The sequence below is a fragment of the Theropithecus gelada genome, chromosome 10, assembly GCF_003255815.1.
Source record: "Theropithecus gelada isolate Dixy chromosome 10, Tgel_1.0, whole genome shotgun sequence".
NCBI classification, from domain to species: domain Eukaryota; kingdom Metazoa; phylum Chordata; class Mammalia; order Primates; family Cercopithecidae; genus Theropithecus; species Theropithecus gelada.
This window is the reverse complement of record NC_037678.1, coordinates 60518280-60540155: the sequence shown is the minus strand read 5'-3', so window position 1 is coordinate 60540155 and position 21876 is coordinate 60518280. Positions and strand designations below refer to the sequence as shown.

General features: G+C 45.0%; 1 protein-coding gene across 2 annotated transcripts in view; it reads right to left on the bottom strand.

The window, feature by feature from the left end:
- The window catches only part of PTPRT (protein tyrosine phosphatase, receptor type T), a 1113081-nt gene that overhangs the window by 48060 nt on the left and 1043145 nt on the right, over nucleotides 1–21876 (bottom strand). For both annotated transcript variants that reach the window (XM_025399269.1, XM_025399270.1), the window contains 2 exons: nucleotides 15381–15468; nucleotides 457–533 (listed from right to left, as the gene is read on the bottom strand). In XM_025399269.1, coding sequence (XP_025255054.1) covers nucleotides 457–533; nucleotides 15381–15468 — 165 coding nt within the window. The remainder of the gene's footprint in view (nucleotides 1–456; nucleotides 534–15380; nucleotides 15469–21876) is intronic.

Below are 21876 nucleotides of genomic sequence, written 5' to 3'. Positions count from 1 at the left end.
CTTACCACTTTCTACTTTGCCCTGGAATTATTGATGTGTGCGTTATCTGCTTGCTAAGGTTTTAGAAGGTAGAGACCATGGTGTTTTTTGCATTATGGTTCCATAGCATCTAGTATACATTTTACAGTAGGCACTTTAAAATTTTTGTGGCATAAATGGTCGTGCGTTTATGTGAATGAACGAATGGATCAACAGACATATAAACAAATGAATAAATGGGGTGAATGAGTAAGACCAACAGTTGTCCTGAGGCTCCATACAGCAGGCTACTACAGCCAGCCTGAAAGAGGATACAGCATAAGATGGACAGTCAACTTGGGTTACACTAGTTCCACGTATCAGGGAGGATCCAGACTGCTCTGGAAGGACCACCTTCTGGAGGAGAGTTTGGGGTAAACCACAGATCTTGAGCCTGCAAAAGCCATCCCCAGCACCCAGCCCCATTAAGACACTCACGTCAATGTAGTTGGCATTGATGTAGTCAGAGTGCGGGTCTCCATCCAGCACCAGCAGTCTCACCCGGGAATGGTCGTCTGCAGAGAGAGCAGAAATCAAGGGGATGGTTGATAAGAGGCCCTAGGTGAGGAGGCAGCTATGTCCTCCTTTGGAGCTACTGTTTGTTAATGACAGCACGGCATATCAGGCATTGTGCTACTCTCTCATTTAACTCTCAACACTACCCTCAGTTACTGTTCCCATTTATAGATGAGGAAGCGGAGGCTCAGGGAGGTAAGCACTTCTTATTTTTCTACCTTCCCTTCTGATTTTGTCATTACCTAACTGGATTAGTCACCTGTTTCTTTAAGTCTTAGTGATTTAATCATTAAAACGGGGATGGCAATACCTGCTTCATAGGACAACGTAAGAGAGACCATATAAAAACGCTCAGGACAGGAGAGTGCTGCATCTGGATTAATACACTCCATTTTCATGTGGTTTAAAAACAAACAAGTTTACCTATCTTCCGCACACGCACAAATTGCATTTTCATTTGCCCCTCGGAGTATTGTTGTAGATAGATTGTCAGCCATATATTGTTATCAATACTATCATTAAAGTGAGGCTGACTAAATCACTGTAAAAGAGGTCATCAATAACTAAACATTGTGTTAGAGAGGATACCTTTTCAAACACAATCTAGACATAAACAAGATTTGCAGGCTTTATTTGATAGCATGCTTACTTCAAGTAACACCGAATGAAAACCATTAAAAAGAAAACTAGTACAGCAGAAGAATCAGGATAATCCTTTACAATTAATTAAGTGAGCTCTGACACGCTAATAGACACACACAAGTGGAACACTGGTTGGGTCTGGTTGGGAGGAGGGACTTTGGTTTGCTACCCAGGTCACTGTGCACCTATCATTGTGCAGTCACTGCATCCTAATTCACTTTCCTCCAGGGCAGGAATGGGGTCCCTAAGAAGTGGGCTGGAGAACTCTGGACATCCCCAAGGGTTTTCTGGGAGTCAAGGAGGTCAGGTCAGCTTATCCTCTTAGAATGATACAGCATTCTGCAGTTTACAAGGCACATTTATTTGCAACTAACCAAAACCCCCTTGAGAACTGGGACATTATGCTTTATTCCCTGCTCCATCCCCTGCACCTTTAAAAGATCCTGACATACAGCAGGTACTCAGTAATACATGGAAGAGGTATAATTGGATGACCTTGCTGGGTTCTCACAGTGACCCTGCAGGAGAGAAGTAGGACGGGTTCTGTTAGCCCTGGTTACAAATGAGGAAACTGAGGCTCCAGAAAGCCTGACTGGCCACATGGTCAGTGAATGCTAGAGCACAGAGGAGTGAAGTTATCTTAACTCTGAGTTCAGTCGCTCCTACTTCCAAAGGGGTGTAAGCATAATATTAGAAACCACTTCAAATATACCTAGCAGAGGGAATTAACTACAGAGAAGTGGTTGCCTGGGTGACAGAAGAGTTGAGCAGCCAGATAGAAGACAGTGGAGAAACTCAGAGATAAGGAGCAACAATGAGAGACTGCCTGCCCTTGGGCTGAAGGGATGGAGGAAGGTGGTGGAGTGCGCAGTGCTCAGGAGGTGGGGCCACCTGCTGGAACCTGAAGCCACGATGGGATTCTAGTAGGAGCTGGAGATGAGGAGGTGCTTCCCTTACTGCTAAGGAAGGCAACTGTAGTTGTAATACCCTGGCTTCTCCCTTTCTTCTTCTCTCCAGTCTCCCAGTGCATGTCGTTGGCCAAACCTAGAGAGCTGACAGGAGAGCCTGAAAAATGCAACCTACAGGGGTCAGTTACCTGCAATAGTAGAGTGGGAGAAGGTAAGGAATGGGTCCTGTTATGGACAAACAGGCCTAGGGCTGGTATAAGACACATCCCATAACTATCCATTCATTTAAGAATCATTCATTGACTATCTGCCATGTGTCAGGCAGGCACTGTGCTAGACAGCGGGTTATACTAAATGCCACTTTTCTTATTCATCGGGGGAAAAGTTTCAGTAGAAGCAACTAGAGGGAGCAGGTGGGTGGTCTAAGCAATCCTTTTGGGTGGGTGGGAGAGTGGAGTGTGACGTGGGGGAGGTGTTTGAAGTTAACCTTTATTGAATTCATGGTAGGTACCAGAAACTTTACATACATTATCTCGTTCAATCATTTATGCCTCAAAATAGCCATATAGGTTATTATAAGGATACCAGAATGATATGGTATTATGAGTCTTCCCATTTCACAGATGAAGGCACTGAGACTCAGAAAGATTAAGCAAATTTCCAAAGTTATGCATCATGTGAGTGGCAGAGAGGACTTCTCGATTATGATTTTCCGACCCTGAAACCCTACTCCGTCCACATAACTTGCTGCCCCAGAGCCTCAGGCATCTCACAGACACTACAGCTGGAGTCTGTGCAAACAGTTGGTCCCCAGTTCCTGCAGGATTGTAGCCCCGAAGAGGACTCCCTGGGGGACAGCCCATCCAGCAGGCTGGAATTCAGACAAAGCCTGGTACCTGACTCTCAGCCCAGGGCATCAAGCCTCTGTTACCAGCAGTTCCAGAAGCTGTAGGCCTTAAAAAAGTGAAAATGCACATTGTGTTTTCACTCAATGGTCTCATTATGACTTATTGATTCAGAAATCTCCTTTATTTGTTGAGTTATGCCTCCCTGGGGCCCATAGCACTGGAAACAGAGATTCTGGTTTAAAATGTTGAAAGAGAATTTTTAAAATATAAAATGAAGTTGAAAAACCGGAAAGCAAAAATGATGAAAAACAAAACAAAAAGAAACAAACTTATTTATTCTAGTTAAGTGTTCTCACGGATGAAAGCAATCTCTAGCCACCAGATGATGGTGTTTGACAACATCTCTCCTTCATTTATTAAGAACTTGTTTACTGCATACCTACTCTGTGCCAGGCTAGTTGAAGGGATTAAGAAAGTGCTATCAAATGTGATACTTATGTTAAGGAGTTTGTCAATTTAGTAGAGACAGACTATACGCAGAAGCAAAACTTCCAAATCTAGAAGATGGGGAATAGAGGGCTTTGTGTAGTGACATGTGAATGAGGAATTAAAAATGAGTAAGGTTTGGCCAGTGCACAATGAGGAAGTCTTTCCATCAGAGGGAACTGCTAGAGTGAAGGCAGATATCCTGAAAAAAGCAAGCACAGTTGGGGAGCTGCAAGGGTCTCCTATCCTGGGAAAACAGAGTGTGAGGGGAACAGCGATGGGAGGGGAGACAGAGGAGGCAGCAGCGGGTGTTTCATTCAGAAGGCTCTCCATGCCCTGTGAAGCCACGGAGACCCAAGGAATCATGCTGGGCTCTGCAGGGCAGCCTAATACAGTGTTTCTTTTCTGGGACAGTGGAAAGGTGCTTTATTATGATGTTACCAAAATTCATGCCTACACAGCTAACTTATGTCAAGTGAGATTAACTTTTAATATATGATGTGAGATATGGAGCTGTGATCAGATTTGGCTTCAAATGTTAGCTCCATCACCTAGCAAATCAATTGATCGCTCTTAGCTTTGGTTTCCTTAACAAAATGGAGCCAATACTACATGGCACGAGAGGATTAAATGAGAAAACATAGGTGTGAAAAGTGCTAGGACGTGAAGAAATGACAGGACAAGCCACAGACTGGGAGGAAATATTTGCCAAACACATATCTCAGAAAGGACTTTTATCAAAAACACACAAGGAACTCTTAAAACTCAGTGAGAAAACAAATGACCTGTTTAAAAAATGGGGGAAAGATCTGAACAGACGCCTAATCAAGGAAGATGTACAGATGGCAAATAAGCTTACGAAAAGATGTTTAACATCATGTGTCATTAAGAAATTGCAAATTAAAACAACAGGATACCACTACATACATATTAGGATGGCCAAAATCCAAAACACTGACACCACCAAAGGCTGGGGAGGATGTGGCACAGCAAGGCCTGTCATTCACTGCTGGTAGGAATGCAAAATGGTACAGCCTCTTTGGAAGACAATTTGACAGTTTCTTACGAAACTAAACATACTCTTACCATACTAGGATCCAGCAATTGCACTTCTTGGTATTCACCCAAATGGGGTGAAAACTTATGTCCACAGGAAAACCTGCACATGTATGTTTATAGCAGCTTTGCTTAAAATTGCAAAAACTTGGAGGCAACCAATATGTCCTTCAATAGGTGAATGGATAAACAAATTGTGGTGCAGATGGTCCCTCACTTAGGATGATTAGACTTAGGATTTTTTGACTTTATGATAGTTCCAAAGCAACATACATTCAGTAGAAACCATAATTTGAGTACACATATAATTGTTCTAATTTTTGGTACAGTGTTCAATCAATTCCCTGACATATTCAATACTGTATTATAAAATGCCACTTTGTATTTGATGATTTTGCCCAACTATAGGCTAATGTAAGTGTTCTGAGCATGTTTAATGTAGGCTAGGCTAAGCTATGATGTTTGGCAGGTTAGGCATATTAAATGCATTTTTGACTTATGATATTTTAAACTTATGGGTTTATGGGGATATAACCTCACTGTAAGTCAAGGAGCATTCATCATATATCCATACAATGGCATATGGTTCAGTGAGAAGCAGAAATGAGTTATCAAGCCACAATAGACATGGAGGAAACTTAAATGCATACTGCTAAGTGAAAGAAGCCAATCTGAAAAGGCTCCATACTGTATGATTCTGACTATATGACATTCTGGAAGAAGATAAAACTCTAGACACAGGAAAAAGAGCAGTAGTTTCCAGGCGCGTGGGAGGAGGGAAGGATGAATAGGTGAAGCACAAAGGATGTTTAAGGCAGTGAAACTATTCTATACAATAGTGCAATAGTGGATATATGTCATTGTACATGTGTCAAATCCTATAGAACTGTACAACATAAAAAGCAAACCCGAATAAACTGTGGACTTTAGCTAATAATAATAAATCAATATTAATTAATTGTAATGAATGTACCACAATAATGCAAGATGTTAATAATAGGGGAAACAGTACGTGGGTGGGAGGGAGTACATGGGAATGATGTACTTTCTGCTCAACTTTTCTGTAAACCTAAAACTGCTCTAAAGAAAAATGCTAGGACAATGCCTGGTACACAGCAGGTGCTTAATAAATGATGGTTTGGGGGCTGAATATGAGGCAGGCAGTGAGCTAATAGCAGACATACTTAGAAACTTGGGGCTTTCCATTTGCACTCTGTACCAAATACAGATTCATCTATCTGCAGAGGCAAAGAACTATTGTGTGTGTTCACTAAAGGGTGGAATTCAGCTGCAGGTCCACCAGAAAGGCATCGCAAGGAGTGGCAGTGTCCTCATGGTTTATTTATTCCTTTTGGGAGATGCTAATATTATTCTGTGTCCCCTTCTTCTTCTAACTTTATATAATTAGAAGGATAAAAAATCGTGTTTACCCACACGCACATGGAGAAAGATGGGGCGGCAGGCGATGGGAAGGCGTTTATACGAGGTAATTTACAAGCAGCCCAGAATGTTCATTATGCTCTATCTACATTTTGCAAGCTTGAAAAACAGCTAATTTGGTACTCCTTGTTTGATATTCAAGACAAGGAGAGGAGTTAAGAGTCATGCAGAGGAGAAGCAAACTCCTCAATGAGGCAAGAGGAAGGTGCAGGTGCCTGCTCCCCTGGCTCTCAGCTGAGGTGAGAGATGGGCAAGAGCTGGCTGTGAGAAGGAGGGAACTGGTGGCAGAAGGCACAAGGGAGACATGGTACCAAGACACAGATTCAAAGAGCTCCATTTAACAGAAGTCTAGGGGAACATCATCACTCAGTCTGCAGTCAATCTGCTTTTTCTTGCTTGAGGTCAAAGACCAGTGGTATGTTGGTAAATGTTTAACAAACAGCTCCCTGTGGGAAAAAAGGCCCTGATCAGTAATATCTGCTGATTTCTGTGGTGTAAATACTCCCACCATGACCGATTTCAAGCTATCAACATAGCATCAACCAGCTCACAAAATTCCTGAAAATTTAACAATCTGCTCCTGCAAGCTGGTATGAGTCAGCTACAGAACACCACTGACAGAGGACAAAGCCTAGCACACCCCGCAATGTCTTGCATGATCTGATGGTTTGGAACCTACTTATCTCTCCAGCTTCACATACTGCTCTGATAACTGTGGTCTTCTTTCAGTTGCTCAAATGCACTATGTTCACTCTGACCACAGGGTCTTTGCATGTTCAAAGAACACCTCCATCCAAGCTGGCAGTTGTGCCTGGATCCTGGGCCCAAATTCTTCCTCTCCTCATAGCTGACCCCTCACCACACCTGTAGACCCAGCCTATCCCTTCCTAAAACTGGCAGCCAATTCTTGCCTTTAGCAGAAGGGAGGTTATGGATTGGGTAGGGTCTGAAGGCAGACATGAGGCTTGTCACACCTTAACCATATCACCTGGGGCAGGTTACCACTTCCCATGAGCCTTTATTTACCCAGCTATAACATCCAAATCATATATATCTATGCAGGCTTGCTGCAAGGATTAAAAGATGTAAAATATGAACCCACCTGGTATGTTGTAAGAAATTAACACAAATATATCAATTCAGTTTTGTTTTTATTCTAGACCTGGGCCAATAGCATCAGCAGCACCTGGGAACTTGTTTGAAATGGAAATTCTTGGGCCCCAGCCCAGACTCACTGAATCAGAAACTGTGGGGTGGGGCCCAGCAATGTGTATTTTAATATGCCTTCCAGATGATTCTGATACACATTCAGGTTTGAGTATACAGACCAATGTTTAGTGATTTAGCATAGAGGTGCTCTGGTTATTCACTTCAATCTGTCTTGGGAAAGACCAGAAGATCTTACTGGAAATGGGCCATAAGACTAGAGACTCACCTTGTGCCAGGTGGTGGGGAACAGAAATTTACCTGTGCGGAAAGTGTAAGATGTTCCAGGCACTTACCAAATGCCAAAGGATGCTATGCCATTTGATTCTCATAGTAACCCTATGAGGTCTATTATCATCATCCCGTTTCATGAATGAGAAACTCAATGCTCCAAAAAGTTTCATAACTCAGGAGAAGGTATAGGGATAAGGGCTTCCTTTTAGAGTTGTAGGCTCCTTACTCTCCTGGAACCATGAGATCCATGACCTCCATACCTTGCTATGCCACACCTCTCCAGCTCCCACTTTCCTCCAAGTTCTTGGACTCCAACATTGGTCCTCATCCCACTAAAGTCTCATGGCCACCCCAGATAGAGGGTTCACTTTCCTCCTTCATACAGTTTTAACTCTCAGAACAAACCACAACTCCTTCTCCCTCCCTTCATCATCAAAGATAGCCCAGTAAACCTGTCACCTCAACCCACATCCACTTAAAGAGAGAAAAAAGAGGTGGGGCTGGGGAGAGAATATTATTTGGATACTTGATATTCTTTCTTCCCGTCTTCTGGGCACTACAAAGGGTAAAGAACAGTGCATTTTTTTTTTCAGAGAAAAGAGATTTGACTCATTACAATGAATTGTGGAGCTGAAAAACCATTTCCTACAAGTATTGGAAATGTTAATGCCATCATCTTGCAGGAGTGGATAAGGAGGAGGCAGGTAATTCTGCGGAGACTGCCTGGGTACCTCATTGAAGTTAAAGGTCTGCACATTCAATCTTGATTGAATTACCATTATCAAGAGAGGCTGGCTTGGGCATGACGCAGAGACAGCCCAACATTCTGTGTACCTCCTTGTCCTGCCAGATCCATGCTGGCTGAAATGGGAAAACTCCTCTTTGTGGGGTCCTGGGAGGAGCTGCTCCAGTAGATGCAACCTTTGAGGGACTGAAGTTGAGAGGGGCAAGCACCAAGACAGGACCACCTGTGTCCTAACGATGCCATCCAGGCACTGCCCACTGCCCCAATGACGGGCCTTTCTGAAGGAAGGAAGGGAGGTTTCTTATTTGTATTTCCTCAGAAGAAGAACATGAGATATGTATTTGGATGCAAGTAGTTGGTGTGGGGGGTGATCCCAGGAAACACCAGGAGGGGAGTGGGAAGTGACACAGAGAAGAAATCTAATAGGGGAATGTCATTCAGCAAGTTGCCACTGTGGCCAGTTGAGGCTTAATTTGGCTGAGGAGCTCTGGGAGACATCATAGAAGAATGTGCACCTTCAAGTCATTTCACCTAAGCGGAGAGGGAGCTAGGGTATGTATATACCCACTTCCATCAGTCATTGATTGAGGGCAGGTTCTGGGGACATTTAATATTCTGGCTCTTTGGGCCTGCCCTGCAAGAAGGCAGAGAAGGCTCCAGTGGCCAGAAACTCCTTAGGAAAAGAATGAAAGGTGCTGGCAGTTTGAATTAGCACTAGCACACATGCAAGTAGTGAGTGTTTGGGGATATGCCAGGGTACCAATGATTTCTGCACCACAAGGTATCTGTAGGACCCAGGCAAGGGCCACCCTCAGAGATAGTAAAGCAGAATGGAGGCTGAGAGGAGCACTGAGCAGGGCACCCATTCTGTCACCCCCAGCTCTGTCTCCCCAGGAATCAGCAGAGAAACCTATGAGAAAAGGCCTCTGGGTTTTGTTTTGAACCTGAGTTCCTCACTAGGAGTGGGGGTCCTCTGCACACCGTAGCCCCACCTCCTTCTGGAAAAGATGGGCTTCTCTGAAGAGCTCATCTGCTCTGAGGATGGACCTTAGGAACACATTCTCCCCCAAGAAAATGGATATGACTTGATGCAGAGAGGACTCTTTGGTAAGGACTATGTGCCACCCTGGCAGGCAAGAGACCACAGCTCCAGTCATGGCTGTTCTACAGACTTGCTGTGTGACCTTGGGCATGGTGCACTCCATCTCTGGGCCATATCTTCTTGTCTATGAACTCAAAAAGGCTACACTAACTCATCTAGACTTAAAAGTCTGACTTAATTTAATAAACATTCAGATTTAATAAACATTCAGCTTAATTTGGCCTCTCCATCCTGAGAGCTCCCCTAGAGCCATCTGACAGGTGAGAACTTGAAGGTCAGAGAGGTGAAGTGATGATGCTGAAGGTAAACAACAGAACTGCGATGAAAACCTGAGCCCACCTGACCTCATGTCTAAGACCCCAATACACCTGAGCCCAGTGACTTTTCCTAGATTGGTGGAAGAGAAGTCTCAGAAAATGTGCTGATATCCTGTGTGCCCTCAAACCCCCTCTCCACTTCATCTGGCTCTCTAATCCAGGAGGCTGATTGCTATGGCCAAGATTGGACATTGTCAAAGTTGCACATGCATCACCATCACCTGGAGGGCTTTTAGAAATACAGATTGCTAGACTCTGTCCTCAGAATTTCTGATTCAGTCAGTCTGGGGTGGAGCCCAAGAATTAGCACCTCTAATGAGTTCCCAGGTAACGCTAATGCCGCTGCTCTAGGCATTACACTTTGAGAACCACTGGATTAGGTCAACAGATCCCCTGTTCTCTGGATGCTGGTTGGGTCCAGCCAATGGAAAGCACAGGCAGAAGATTGGGTGGAGGGAGGAGAGTGTGATGGAGGTACTTACTCCTCCAGCACCCCTGGGTGGGGTCACCATGGGTGGCTGCCTTGCCACCTAAAGGTCGCACCCACCTCTGGTCAGGTCATCTCTCTTTGGGTCCTGGTAACCCCTCCCTACCGAATCCTTCGTGGTCTGAGGATGGAATTTAGTCCCAAGGTACTACACTATCCCTTGTAGTCTTTCTACATCTAGATTATACTTTTATAAACAACTGATCCCAGAAGGGGGCCTCATTTTGTAACATTTGCAACCTCTGTGATCACTTCGGCTTCTCAGTGTCAGCTCCTTCCTGCCAGTCTAGGAAGCACCTCTAAAAGTTTACATGGAGAATGCTTTGGGATTCCTGAATTTCCCCTTGCCAATAGTCTCTGCCCTAGAGTTACTTGGAAGCAAAGGACTCTTTGTTCTTATTTTACCCACTCATTTCCTTCCCTTTCACTTCCTTTCCATGTCCACTCCCTAGAAACCCCACTGTCTCTATTACTAAATTCTAAATAGAATCACTTGGAAGAAAGGGGATATTTTGTCAAGGTCTCTCGTTGTTTCATTTGTAGGCAGTGCCCTCCCTCCTACTTGTCCCCTTTAATCTTTTCTGTTCTCCCTGGCCTGGGCCTTTGTCCTCCACTCCAGCCTCGCAGTGCTCTGGGTTCCTTAAGATGCTAATCACAGCCAGTTTTCTTCTTGCGCCAAGAATATTTCTATTTATCAAGCTGCAGCAGGCTTTGCCTTTGGGAGGGACACATACAAGGGCAGGAACACTTTCCATTCCTCAGGGCTGTTTCTTTTTTACATATCCCATTTCAATTCCAGGGTTTTTTTTGTTTTTTTTTTTTTCCATTTCTCTTTTTTTCTTGATTCCCCTTTATGTCTTGCGCTGCTTTCTGAATTCACTGGTTACCTCAGCACTGTCTCCTTTCAGCACTGAATGCAGACCTGCTCTGGCCCTGATCTTTTGCAGAATGATTGACTCTTAAATTAGAAAGGAGATTCTGGTTTATTTAAACCCATCAAGGTGGTATCGTCAAGGTGCTTCAATTCTGTCTGTCTCCATTTGGGTTTCTCAGAAGTAGATCCAAGACAGAGATTTTAGTCCAAGCAGTTTATGTAGGAGGAGACAGGAATACCAGTAGGAAAGGGGGGCTGTATGACAGGGAAGAGAAAGCAGCTTATTAAGGGTGAGTTTTCAAGCCCATTAAGATTGCAGGTAGCTCATCCTCACCCCTATGGGAACTCCAGAAGGAACTTCAGGGGAACGGTGAAGAAGCTGGGGTATTTCGTGGTGGAGGGCTTCTCCTGGGGTTATTAACCCTTCAGGATTTGCAGGCTGCCTGTGTCTGGGCAGGGGATCCTTTCTCAGCTTTGGAGAAAGTCCTCAGTCTAAGAGATGCAGGCAGGGCAGGGCTAGGGTGAAACAAGCTCAGAGCCTCAGCCATAGGCTTTAAGGAGGAGCCTGCTCCCAGAATTGTGCCCATGCAGGGTCAACAGCTGAGCGTGGGCATCTCCCTGCATGTTTCACCCTCATCCTGGCCCTGCACACCCACCCTACCAGCTGCGTGCTGCTCACAGTGAGGCCGTGGGAAGTAGGTGGGACACTGATGGCATCTTCTGCAGTCCCAGCGCTGGAGTTCTCATTGCCTTCATTTTTCCTGACTTCCTGGATCCTGCCTTCTCAGAAGCAGCTTGCAGAAGGGTTAGATTGTTCTTGTCCTTCTCTCTCTTGTGTCCCATCTTGCCACTGTCTTCATTCAGGCTCAATATCTTCTTCCTTACTGGAATATCATTGTTCCAAGTGCCACTGGGCCCAGCTTTCTTCACCCCTCCTTTCTGGGTGTTCTCTATCATAGTTGGGAAGCAGAGAGAAGAGACCACTGCTCATGCCCTTCAGAGACTCTCCCACATTCAGTTCCTATTTACTGGATACTAACCATAGGCCAGGTTTGGGGAAACCAAAGTGGAAGGGAGTCGTGGTCCTGCTGTCATGGAGCATCTATTCTAGCGATGGAGATGGCCATCAACATTCCTCCAAATGCCTGTCAAGCCACAGTCATGACAAGGGCTAAGAAGACATATATAGTGCTCTAGGAGTGAATAGTGGGGCTCTGAACATATTAGAAGGATCAGAAGAATTCCCTAAGCAAGGGATGACTGAGCTGAGATCTGAAGAATACATGGACCTTCACAGGTCACAGAGAGGAAGGAAGAGAACTTTAATAGAACAGAATGTGCAAAGGCCCCATGACATAGAAGGGCATGGGGAACTCAAGGAACTGAAAGAAAGCCAGTGTGGCTTCAGGGGAGAGGCTGTGATAGAGAGGGTATCGTGTGAAATAAGACTGAAAAGACGGCTGAGGGCCTTTCCATAAGGAAAACCGAAAAGTGAAGGGAAATCATTCGAAGGGTTTTTAGTGGGAAAATGACATCATCCAATTCATGTTTCAAAGAAGTTTTTCTGGCTTCTATCAGGGATCAGACAGGCAAAAAGTTGGGGCCAAATTAGCTGTGGAGTAACCAGAAAGGAGGCTGGGCAGCGCCAAGTGAGAGTGGATGATGATCTGGGCCAGGCTGCTGCAGTGGCAATCCAGGGGAGATACAGAGCATGCCTTCTGACCTCAGGCCCCCCTAGGCTTGGGCCTGGATAGGTAGCCCAGCCTGGGTATCCTTGTCTCTCAAGGATTCAGGGTCCCTTCACTGTGCTCTAGTCATTTCCCCTTCTCCTTCCCTCCTTTCTTCCTTCCTTCTCTCTTTCTTTTTCTTTGTTTTTCCTTTTTTTTTGAGGCAGAGTCTCACTCTGTTACTCAGGCTGTAATGCAGTGGTGCAATCATGGCTCACTGCAGCCTTCACCTTCTGGACTCAAGCAATACCCCCACCTCAGCCCTCTGAGTAGCTAGGACCACAGGCGTGCACCCCCACACCCAGCTAATGTCTTGTACTTTTTGTAGAGATGGGGTTCAGCCATGTTGCCTAGGCTGGTCTTGAACTCCTGAGCTCAAGGGATCTGCTTGCCTGGGCCTCCCAAAGTGCTGAGATTACAGGCATGAGCCACCACGGCCGGCTGTCATTTTTTCCTTATCTGTGCCACATCTCTAGGAGAAAGACATTTTTAAACCTGTTTTACAGAGAATAAAGGTTAGAGTGATGGACTAAGATCACATAACTTACAATGTATGGACCCTGTCTGAACTCACAGCCTAACAGGGAGATAAGTGACTATATATTTTAGGGTACAGTATCCACAGTGCAGGAGCAGAGAATGCTGGGGACCAGACAGGGCAAGCAGCTCCCTGTGGCGGAGTGGGGGCTCCCAGGAGCAGGAGCTCCACCTCCCAGGACCCATCACAGGGTCTGCTTAGAGAAGGCCCACATGTCATAAGTCTTAATACATGTTTGCTGACTGTTTGAATATCAGTTCTCAACACTTCACTTGCAAGAAATCTTGCTGTCTGAATTACCATCTTCCAAGAGAAAAATTATAAATGTTTTCTGATTAGTTCTACCATTCATAGCCCATTCCTAAATCAGCACAGGAAACAGCTAAGCTAAAACTTCTGCCTTTTTCTTCCTTTACAATCTGCCTGTATCTTACTCTTTCTTCCTCCAAGTTTTTTCTTAGGCAATGTCTAGACAGTTAAAACAAAACAAAACAAAACAAAACTCTGAATTGTGCTAGAAATAATTTGTCATTCAGGATCCTTTTTTTTTTTTTTTTTTTTTTTTTTTCCTTTTGGATGAACTGGATTACTCTGAGCTGAGACCAAGGGATGCTCCTCACACCATTGGTGAGATGTCAAAAGGTCCAGGTTGGTTACACTGAGTCAGACAAAGGCTGTTGTAGACTCCTGTTCTAATTAGAATACATGCTTAGCATTTTGTACGAGATAACTTTGTCTTCTCTGTATTTATTTTACTTTGAAGGCTGTACCTACCAATGTTTGGCAGTGACAATACTTGTGTGTTACCTATGCATGACATTCAGTTCTGTGGCAGTCTGTCTCTTCCTCACCCCCTAGAACTGAATACCATGCTCCTGTCACACACAAGTTATTGTCATTGTTCAGGCCCCATTATCCCTTGGTGAGACTCTTGCAGTAGTCTGCTGACTGATCCCTCTGCTACCAGCCTTTCCCAATGAAGTACACCTTCCATATCTGCTGCCCTAGTGATCTTTCCAAAATGGACATCTGATCATGCCCACCTCTCCCCCACAAACCTGCCTTATTCCATGTCCCCACAGGACATGTCCTGAGTACTCAGTGAATCCTGGTTAATAAAATAAGGTGGAATGATAGATCCATGCTGCTCATCAGTGACCTCAAGAAAGTAACCCTATGGGTAAGAGTCATGGTGCCAGGCACTGCAGCAAGAGTTTTATGTGCCTTTAAATGCTCCTATTATCTTCATCATTTTAAAGGGGAGGATACGAAAGTTTACAGAGGTCAGGTAACTTTCCCCGGGCCCTACAGTTGGGATAGAAACCTGGGCAGTTTGACTCCAGAGGGCGCTAACTACTCTGCACCGCTGACTTCATCAATGAGTCACTCACTGGGGTTGCCTACAGGAAAGGTAAATCTCATTGCTGAGCACAGGCAATGTCCTTCCTTAGCCCTGCATAAGAACGTGCTTTCCCCTACAGGCTCAGCACCTCCCGAGTTGCACTGATGCAGACCTGAGGGCCCTCACCTCGGAGCCCCTGCCCTGCTATAGTGGGGTCAGGTAGAATCTGTGTTGCCTTAAACTCTGTCTCTTGTATGATAGGAGTAGCCCCGGGCTCCTGTGGGGCCTGAGCTGGGCATACCCCAAGCCCCAGGTGTATGCCAGAGTTACTGGCTTCTTCTGAGCATCAGCCTTTACTTCTGAGCATCGGCCAATGTGACTCCACCTTCTTGGAGGAGCACCATTCTCTTGCCCGGGTGCTTCGGCCCCTCCCTCACAGGCTGGGGCCCATGCTCCTCACCCCAGGTTGCTGCCAAAGTCCTCCTTTGAATTAGAGGAGCTTCTGGGAACACAGAGCTCATCTCTTTGTCCAGCTGTGGGGTCTTCTGCATGCCAACCCTTTTGGCTGGGCTTCCTCCCCGACATGAGGAATTGAGCAGGCAATGCTCGGTGAGACCCAGCCTTCAGAGGTTCTACCCCAAGAGGCTTCATGGTTCTGCTGTGCCCTGACCCAGCTCCCTGCCTGCTCCCTCCGGCTGAGATCAGCCATGCTCTGTCATCCAGTCTAGGGATGACAATAAGGCTGAAATAAAGCTTCCATCTTGGCATGTGGATACAAAGCTACAGACATCAAAGATTATTTGATAACAAATTCCAGGTAAATAATAGTAAATAGCCTCTTTTCCCCTGTGTCCTCAACACCCGAATCTTAGGAGCTCCCAGAAGGGCACCTACAGGATATGATGTTCCCATATCGATTCTTATTGCGGTTTTCATCCTCCTTGGCTGTGTCCCACGAAGCTGTCTGCCCCTCTGGTAAGGCCTAAAAAGCAAGGACAGAGTGGTTAGAGTGGCCTGAGATAGGAGCTTTATGGAAGTGGAGATGAACCAACAGGGGGAAGTGAGACCCAGTGCGATGGGACTCCTAGTGGAAAGGGCTAGATGTCCTTGGATGGGGAGGACGTAGATTTTGGTCTTTCCATGGACCAATTCTCTTGTTCATTGTTTCAAATGTTATTGATGTCTTCTGTGTCATGAGTTCACAATCTAGCCCAGTAGGGGAATAGCTTGTCCATTCATTGAATTATTCATTCATACACTCAACAGATACTTATTGAGCCCCTAACATGGGCTGGGCACTGTTTTAGGTACTAGGGATACAGAGAAACAGACAAGTTCCCCTTGAGTTTCCAGTCAACTAGGAAATGTAGCAAATGAAAAAGTAAATGTGTAATTTTAGATATGAAAAATGCTATGATGAAAATAAAGCAGGATAAAGGGATAGTGATGAGGAATGAGAATTATTTCAGATTATACACTCTGGGAGGGCTCCTCCAAGAAGGTGACATTTAAGTTACAGTAGTCCTCACTTATCCTTGGAGGATTTGCTCCTAGACCCCCCAGTGGGGACTCCTGAAACCATGGATATTCCCGAACCCTATATATACTATGTTTTCTCTTATACATACATACCTGTGATAAAGTTCAATTTATAAATTAGGCATAGCAAGAGATTAAGAACAACAATAGAATGACAACAATATACTATAAGTTATGTAAATGCAGTCTTTCTCTCTCTCTCCAAATATCTTAATATTTTTTGACTGCAATTGACCTTGGGTAACTGAAACCATGAAAAGCAAAACTGCAGATAAGGGGGACTTCATTAATGATAGATACTATAATTCCTTAATATGAAAGAGCCAGTCACACCAAGAAAAGTAGAAAGTGCTTTTCAGGCAGAGGGAACAGCAGGTGCAAAGATGGTCAGGCAGCAACCAAATGACCATATTCAAGGACTGGAGTGATGTGAAGAGGGGAGAAGTAGTGATGGTAGTATCTAGAGTGGATGGGGGAGTCCAGATTATATAAGGCATTGCTATTACTGGTTAATTAATTGGGCATTATTCTAAGTATGATGAAAAATCATCAGAGGGTTTTGGGCAGGGGAATCATCTGATCTGATTCATGTATTTCAAAGTACAATCTGGCTCATGTATGGAACACAGGCTCTGGGAGGGCCATAGAGGAAGCAGGGAGATCTGCTAGAAAGTTGTGGCAGTACTCCAGGCAACACATGATGGTACCTTGGACTCTTAGACAAGGGTGGTGGTGGTGGACGTGTGAGAAGTGATTATTTGCAGGATGTTCAGTTGAATATTGTTGACTTGGGTTGTCTCGGAAGCAGACTCAGAGATAAGAAGTCAGGCACAAGTAGTTTGTTTGGGAGGCAATCCCAGGGAGTTTGGGTGGGAGAATGGGGAAGTGGTACAATCAAGGGAATGAAGTCGATATAGGGCACATCAATGAGCAGGTTACCACTGTGGGCAACTGGGGCTTAATCCAGTGGGCACATCTCATGCCTCACAGCTATCCCACCATCGGGGTGGTGCAAAGTTGGGGTAGTTATTAATGAGTTCTCATCCAGTATTGGTTGAGGACAACTCTTGGAAACTCCCCAGCACTTCTTCCATGCTCTATGGGCAGTGTGCGCATATTCTTCTGTCTTGAAGAAGCCCTCAGGCAAAAAGTCACAGGTGCTTACAGGAGGAAACTGTCAGGTGGGCATGCATGGGAACAGTGAGTGTAGACTGGATGTGTGCAGGGCACCAACACATCTGCCATAGATGCCGACTGTGAAGGAAAGGGAGGAATGAAGGCTGACCCTTAGAACATTGAAGAACTGAGTGGAAAGAGATGTTATTTATTGAGATGGAGAAGCCTGGGTTAGAAACAGGATTGGGGAGGTAAGAATTAAGTGTTGTATTTTGGGTAAAGTGCTTAGAAGAGTGCCTAGCATTGAATACTGCATACTTTTTAAAAAATATGTTCAAAATAACAAATAATGGCAGCCACATTTGAGATGCCTATTAGATATCCAAGCTGATGTTGAATAGGCAGTTGGACACAGACACCCAGAGCTTAGGGGTAGGGAGGAGAGAAAAGTCATCAGTCAGTTTAAGAGGATGGCAACCACCGATAAGACAGACAAGTCAACAAACATGAGACAATTTGCAAGAGTTATGAGCCAAGTGGTATGGAAATACAGGGAAGGGCACAGTCAGTTATTTCATAGAGAGGGAGGACGGGCAGTTAAGGGCGTGGAAACAGCTGTAGAAAAGCTGCAGAAGCATGATGATCAGACCGTGTTTTGATTACTGTCTCTACTCTACCTTTAGTAGTATAGGCTGAACATCCTGCTCACGCCCTTGCATTGCTTCTGAGACTGAATTTGTAACACCTTCAGTCTACACAGCTCTCTGTCAGCAGTGCAGGAGAACCCACCATTCATCTTAATACACCAGCCTTGCCTTTGCCCATCTATTCCTTACTAGGTCCATCCTAAGCAAGGAAGAACCTGTAACCAGGTTGATCCGAAATTCAGCCCCTCAATAAGCCCTATTTTATTGGCAGGTTCTGAACAGGCCAGTGCTCACACACAGCTCCACCTGTCTTGCATCTGGTCTGTCAAGTGTTAAATCAACCTGAGTGAGTCTTTTCCTAGAGTGGGAGTTGGAATGCTTTTTCTGTAATGGGCAAACTAGAAAGCAGTTTGGGCTTTGTGAGTTGTGTGGACTCTGTTGCAACAACTCAAACTTATACTCAACTCTACTGTTGTAGAGTGAAAACAGTCACAGATAAAAAGCAAACAAATGGCCATGGCTGTGTTCCAATACATCTTTATTTACAAAAATTGGCATTGGGACTGGGTGCAGTGGCTCATGCCTGTAATCCCAGCACTTTGGGAGGCCGAGGTGGGCAGATCACAAGGTCAGCAGTTGAAGACCAGCCTGGCCAATGTGGTGAAACCCCGTCTGTACTAAATATACAAAAATTAGCCGGGCATGGTGACACATGCCTGTAGTCCCAGCTACTTAGGAAGTTGAGGCAAAAGAATTGCTTGAACCCAGGAGGTGGAGGTTGTAGTGAGCCAACATCACGCCACTGCACTCCAGCCTAGGCAACAGTGAGACTTTGTCCCAATAAATAATTAGATAGATAGATAGATAGATAGATAGATAGATAGATAGATAGGTGTTGGGCTAGATTTAGCCTATGGCTATAGCTTGCTGACCTTTATTACAGAAGCATGACTATGATCCTCATCCATGCAGTGGTTGAGTAGGTGGAATTCGTGCTCATTCTGCTACCTAGCAACTTCAGATTCATTAGAGGGTACAGGAAGGAGTTCTTTGCCTGGGCTTCTCAGGCTGAGCCATGTTCTACAACTTAGCCTTTCTTAGGTTTTAGACTGTGGTAATAAAATGCCTTCCTAGCTATTAATGGGTCATAATTTTGTTCTTTCTATATCCAATGTCGTTAGACAAACATCCTGGAAGAGAATCAAAACAGGTGCTAGGCTTTGGGCATCAATCTCTGACCTAAATCTGGGTAGGGCAAAAATGTTATAAGGATAAGTAAGTGCTCATTTTACAAATGGGGGGCTATGTCTCACTTTTCTCCCTTGTTCTTTCTCCTGCTCCTTTTCCTGTTTCTCTTCTTGCTCCTCATTCTACCAAACCTTACATCCATCCTGCCACCAATTTAGGCCATCTCTAGGTGGAAGATGCTTCTAGGTACTGCAGGTAACTCTTAGAACTCAGATTCCAGCCTTAGCCTCCTCCTCTATCCCAGCCAGGTAGCTCCAGCTCCTCCAGGCAACTTGCCAGGTCTGTTCTCTGTATGTGAAGGGAGGTTGTTGCTTTCAGTGTTAGCACTGGATTTCTGGATGTCGAAGATGATCTACTGAGGGTGGATTTTGCACTTGAAACCCTCTGTGATAAAAGCCAATTGTTCATCCAAACATGTCCCCCTGAAAGTGGGGTGAAGCCAAAAGCAGGACAGCATGACTGTTTTCATACTGATTTTTTGAAAAAAGAATTGTGTTGAGTACTTGCCATGTGCCAGGGTTTGGGTTACTGTTATCTTAAGGTCTCTTTATGACTGCACATTAGAATCACCTGGGGAGGCTTTACGACTCCCAAAGCCAAGGTCCCCCCCAAGACCAATGAAGTCAGACTCTCTGGGGTGGAGCACAGGCATTGGTAGTGTTTAAAGCTCCCCAGCTGATGCTGCTATGCAGCCATAATTTTTGCAAATAGTGACTTTAAAATACTTCCCTATGAGTCTCCTCATTGGTTTCTTTTGTTTTGGGTTTGTCCCCTCCAATCCATTCTCCACTGTAGTCAGAGAGATCTTTCTAAAATGTGAATAGGACCCAGTGACTCCTCTTGCCATTGCCTTCAGGATACATTTCAAACCCTTTAGTGCAACGTCCTTAACGACTTCACCCCAAATGCCCCTGCAGCCTCAATTCTTGTCCTTACATCTATATTGCCAGTTATAAGGTGTTTAAAGTTTATAAGACTTTTTACATGCTGTTCCCTTTGCCTGAAAGTCCCTTCCATCTGAGTCCCTCTGACAAACTCCTACATATCCTTCAAAACTCAGTGTAAGCATCTTCTTTGTGGAATCTTCTCTGTTCACTCTCCCTCACCCCACTGCATCCCCAGGTAAAGCCAGTTACTTCTATTATTAGATGGACTTCTTTGCATCTCATAATTTAACTCTGTTTCTCAACTTGGCCATGGGCTTCTCCAGGGAAAGGGCAGCATCTTTGTCACGACAGTATCTCCAGAATGTGATGCTGGCTCTATACTTCAGATGTGCTTGAAAGGCCTCTTTAGGATGAATGAATGAGTGAAATAATTAGTGAATGAGGTGGCTTCTGTGCTTTCAGAGGGCAAATATCCTGGGATCTTAGAGGTGTCGGTGACCTTGAAAATGGCCTAGTTGAGTTCCCATCCACAATGGCCTTCCAAGCAGCTGAGAAGTGGATCCATAGCATCTATCACTTGGATACCCTCCATGACAGACAGCTCACCACTTCTCCAACTTTTGGCCTCACTTTCGGACAGACTCGCCAGAGTTTTTTCTTTACTCAACCTCACTGTACTTTGCCTATGCCATCTCATGGGGCCCCACAGAGTAAATGTGTGCCCTTTCTCTGTCCTGTGACATCCTGCAGAGATTTGATGAAAGTCTCTTCTGTTCACTCCCAGAATCCTTGAATGGCAGTTTGGGGTCCTCTCACCATCAACAAACACCATGCCTTCCAGGAGACACCCCAGCATGCCCCTATCCCTCGACAATCCTAAACCAAACAAAACAGTTGTGATAAGTGAGTGGCACTTTGTGGGGAACCACACAGGCCCTGTCATGGTCCTGGGAGCCTCCGTCTCCCTTAGTGGAGGCTGAAGCGGACTGAGTGGGCCTGGAGGCTGTGACGATGTTGACAGAAGCAGAGGAGGGATGCCTAATAGAGCCACTGGGAGGGAGTGGTAATGACCCCGTAATTGGCAGACTTTGATCACACATCCATTTCCCTTTTTGGGGAGCTACAATCTAATAAGGGATAATCTCTTGAAGGAAAAAAAAATATGAGGGGGAAAAGTATGAAAGAGAGACTCATCTCCATCTTCAAAGTGAGCAAGCCGAGGGCATTATTTTTCCATTAGTGGCTAGTTACAGTAGATTGACCAGGGAATGGTGGCAGTCATTAGGCGCTAATCACATTCTTTTGAAACCAAAATTGCCATCTCATTATGTTCATCCATTATCAATCTCCACTTTCCTTTTCTCATTCTCTTCTCCTGAGAGTGCTGAGCCCTATTTTTACATTTCTCTCTGCGTGTGAAAATGTTTCCTACTCTTCAACAGTGTTGCTTTTCCAAGGCAATCTTTTTTTGTTGTTGTTGTTCAAAAAATGTATTTGGGGATGTCCTTCTCCCTGGAGAGCTGCGCTGTGGTATTTATAGAATCCTCAAAAGTCAGATTTGGAAGGGTCTTTTGAGAAAATTATTGACTCATTTTATAGATCAGCAAAGTGAGGTCCCGAGACAGGAAATGACTTGCCCAAGAATATACACTGAGTCTGTCCCACTCCCTCCCTCGATCACTTCCTTCCTTCCCCAGAGACCATCTGGATGCCAGGTGCTGGGATAGACAGGGACCGGGGCAAGGGACTACCTAGGTTGTGTGGGCAAAACTCTGAAAAGGGGAGATCTGAGAGGGAGAAAAGCAGCCCCTGAATTCTGGGAGCTGACCTGGCACTCACAGGTGGGCCTTGGTGCTCTCCTGCTGAACATGGACAATTTCACGGAAGACTAACCACAGGCAAGGCCGCTCTGAGGCCATGATGAAACAAGACAAAAACAAGTTGTATCTGGAC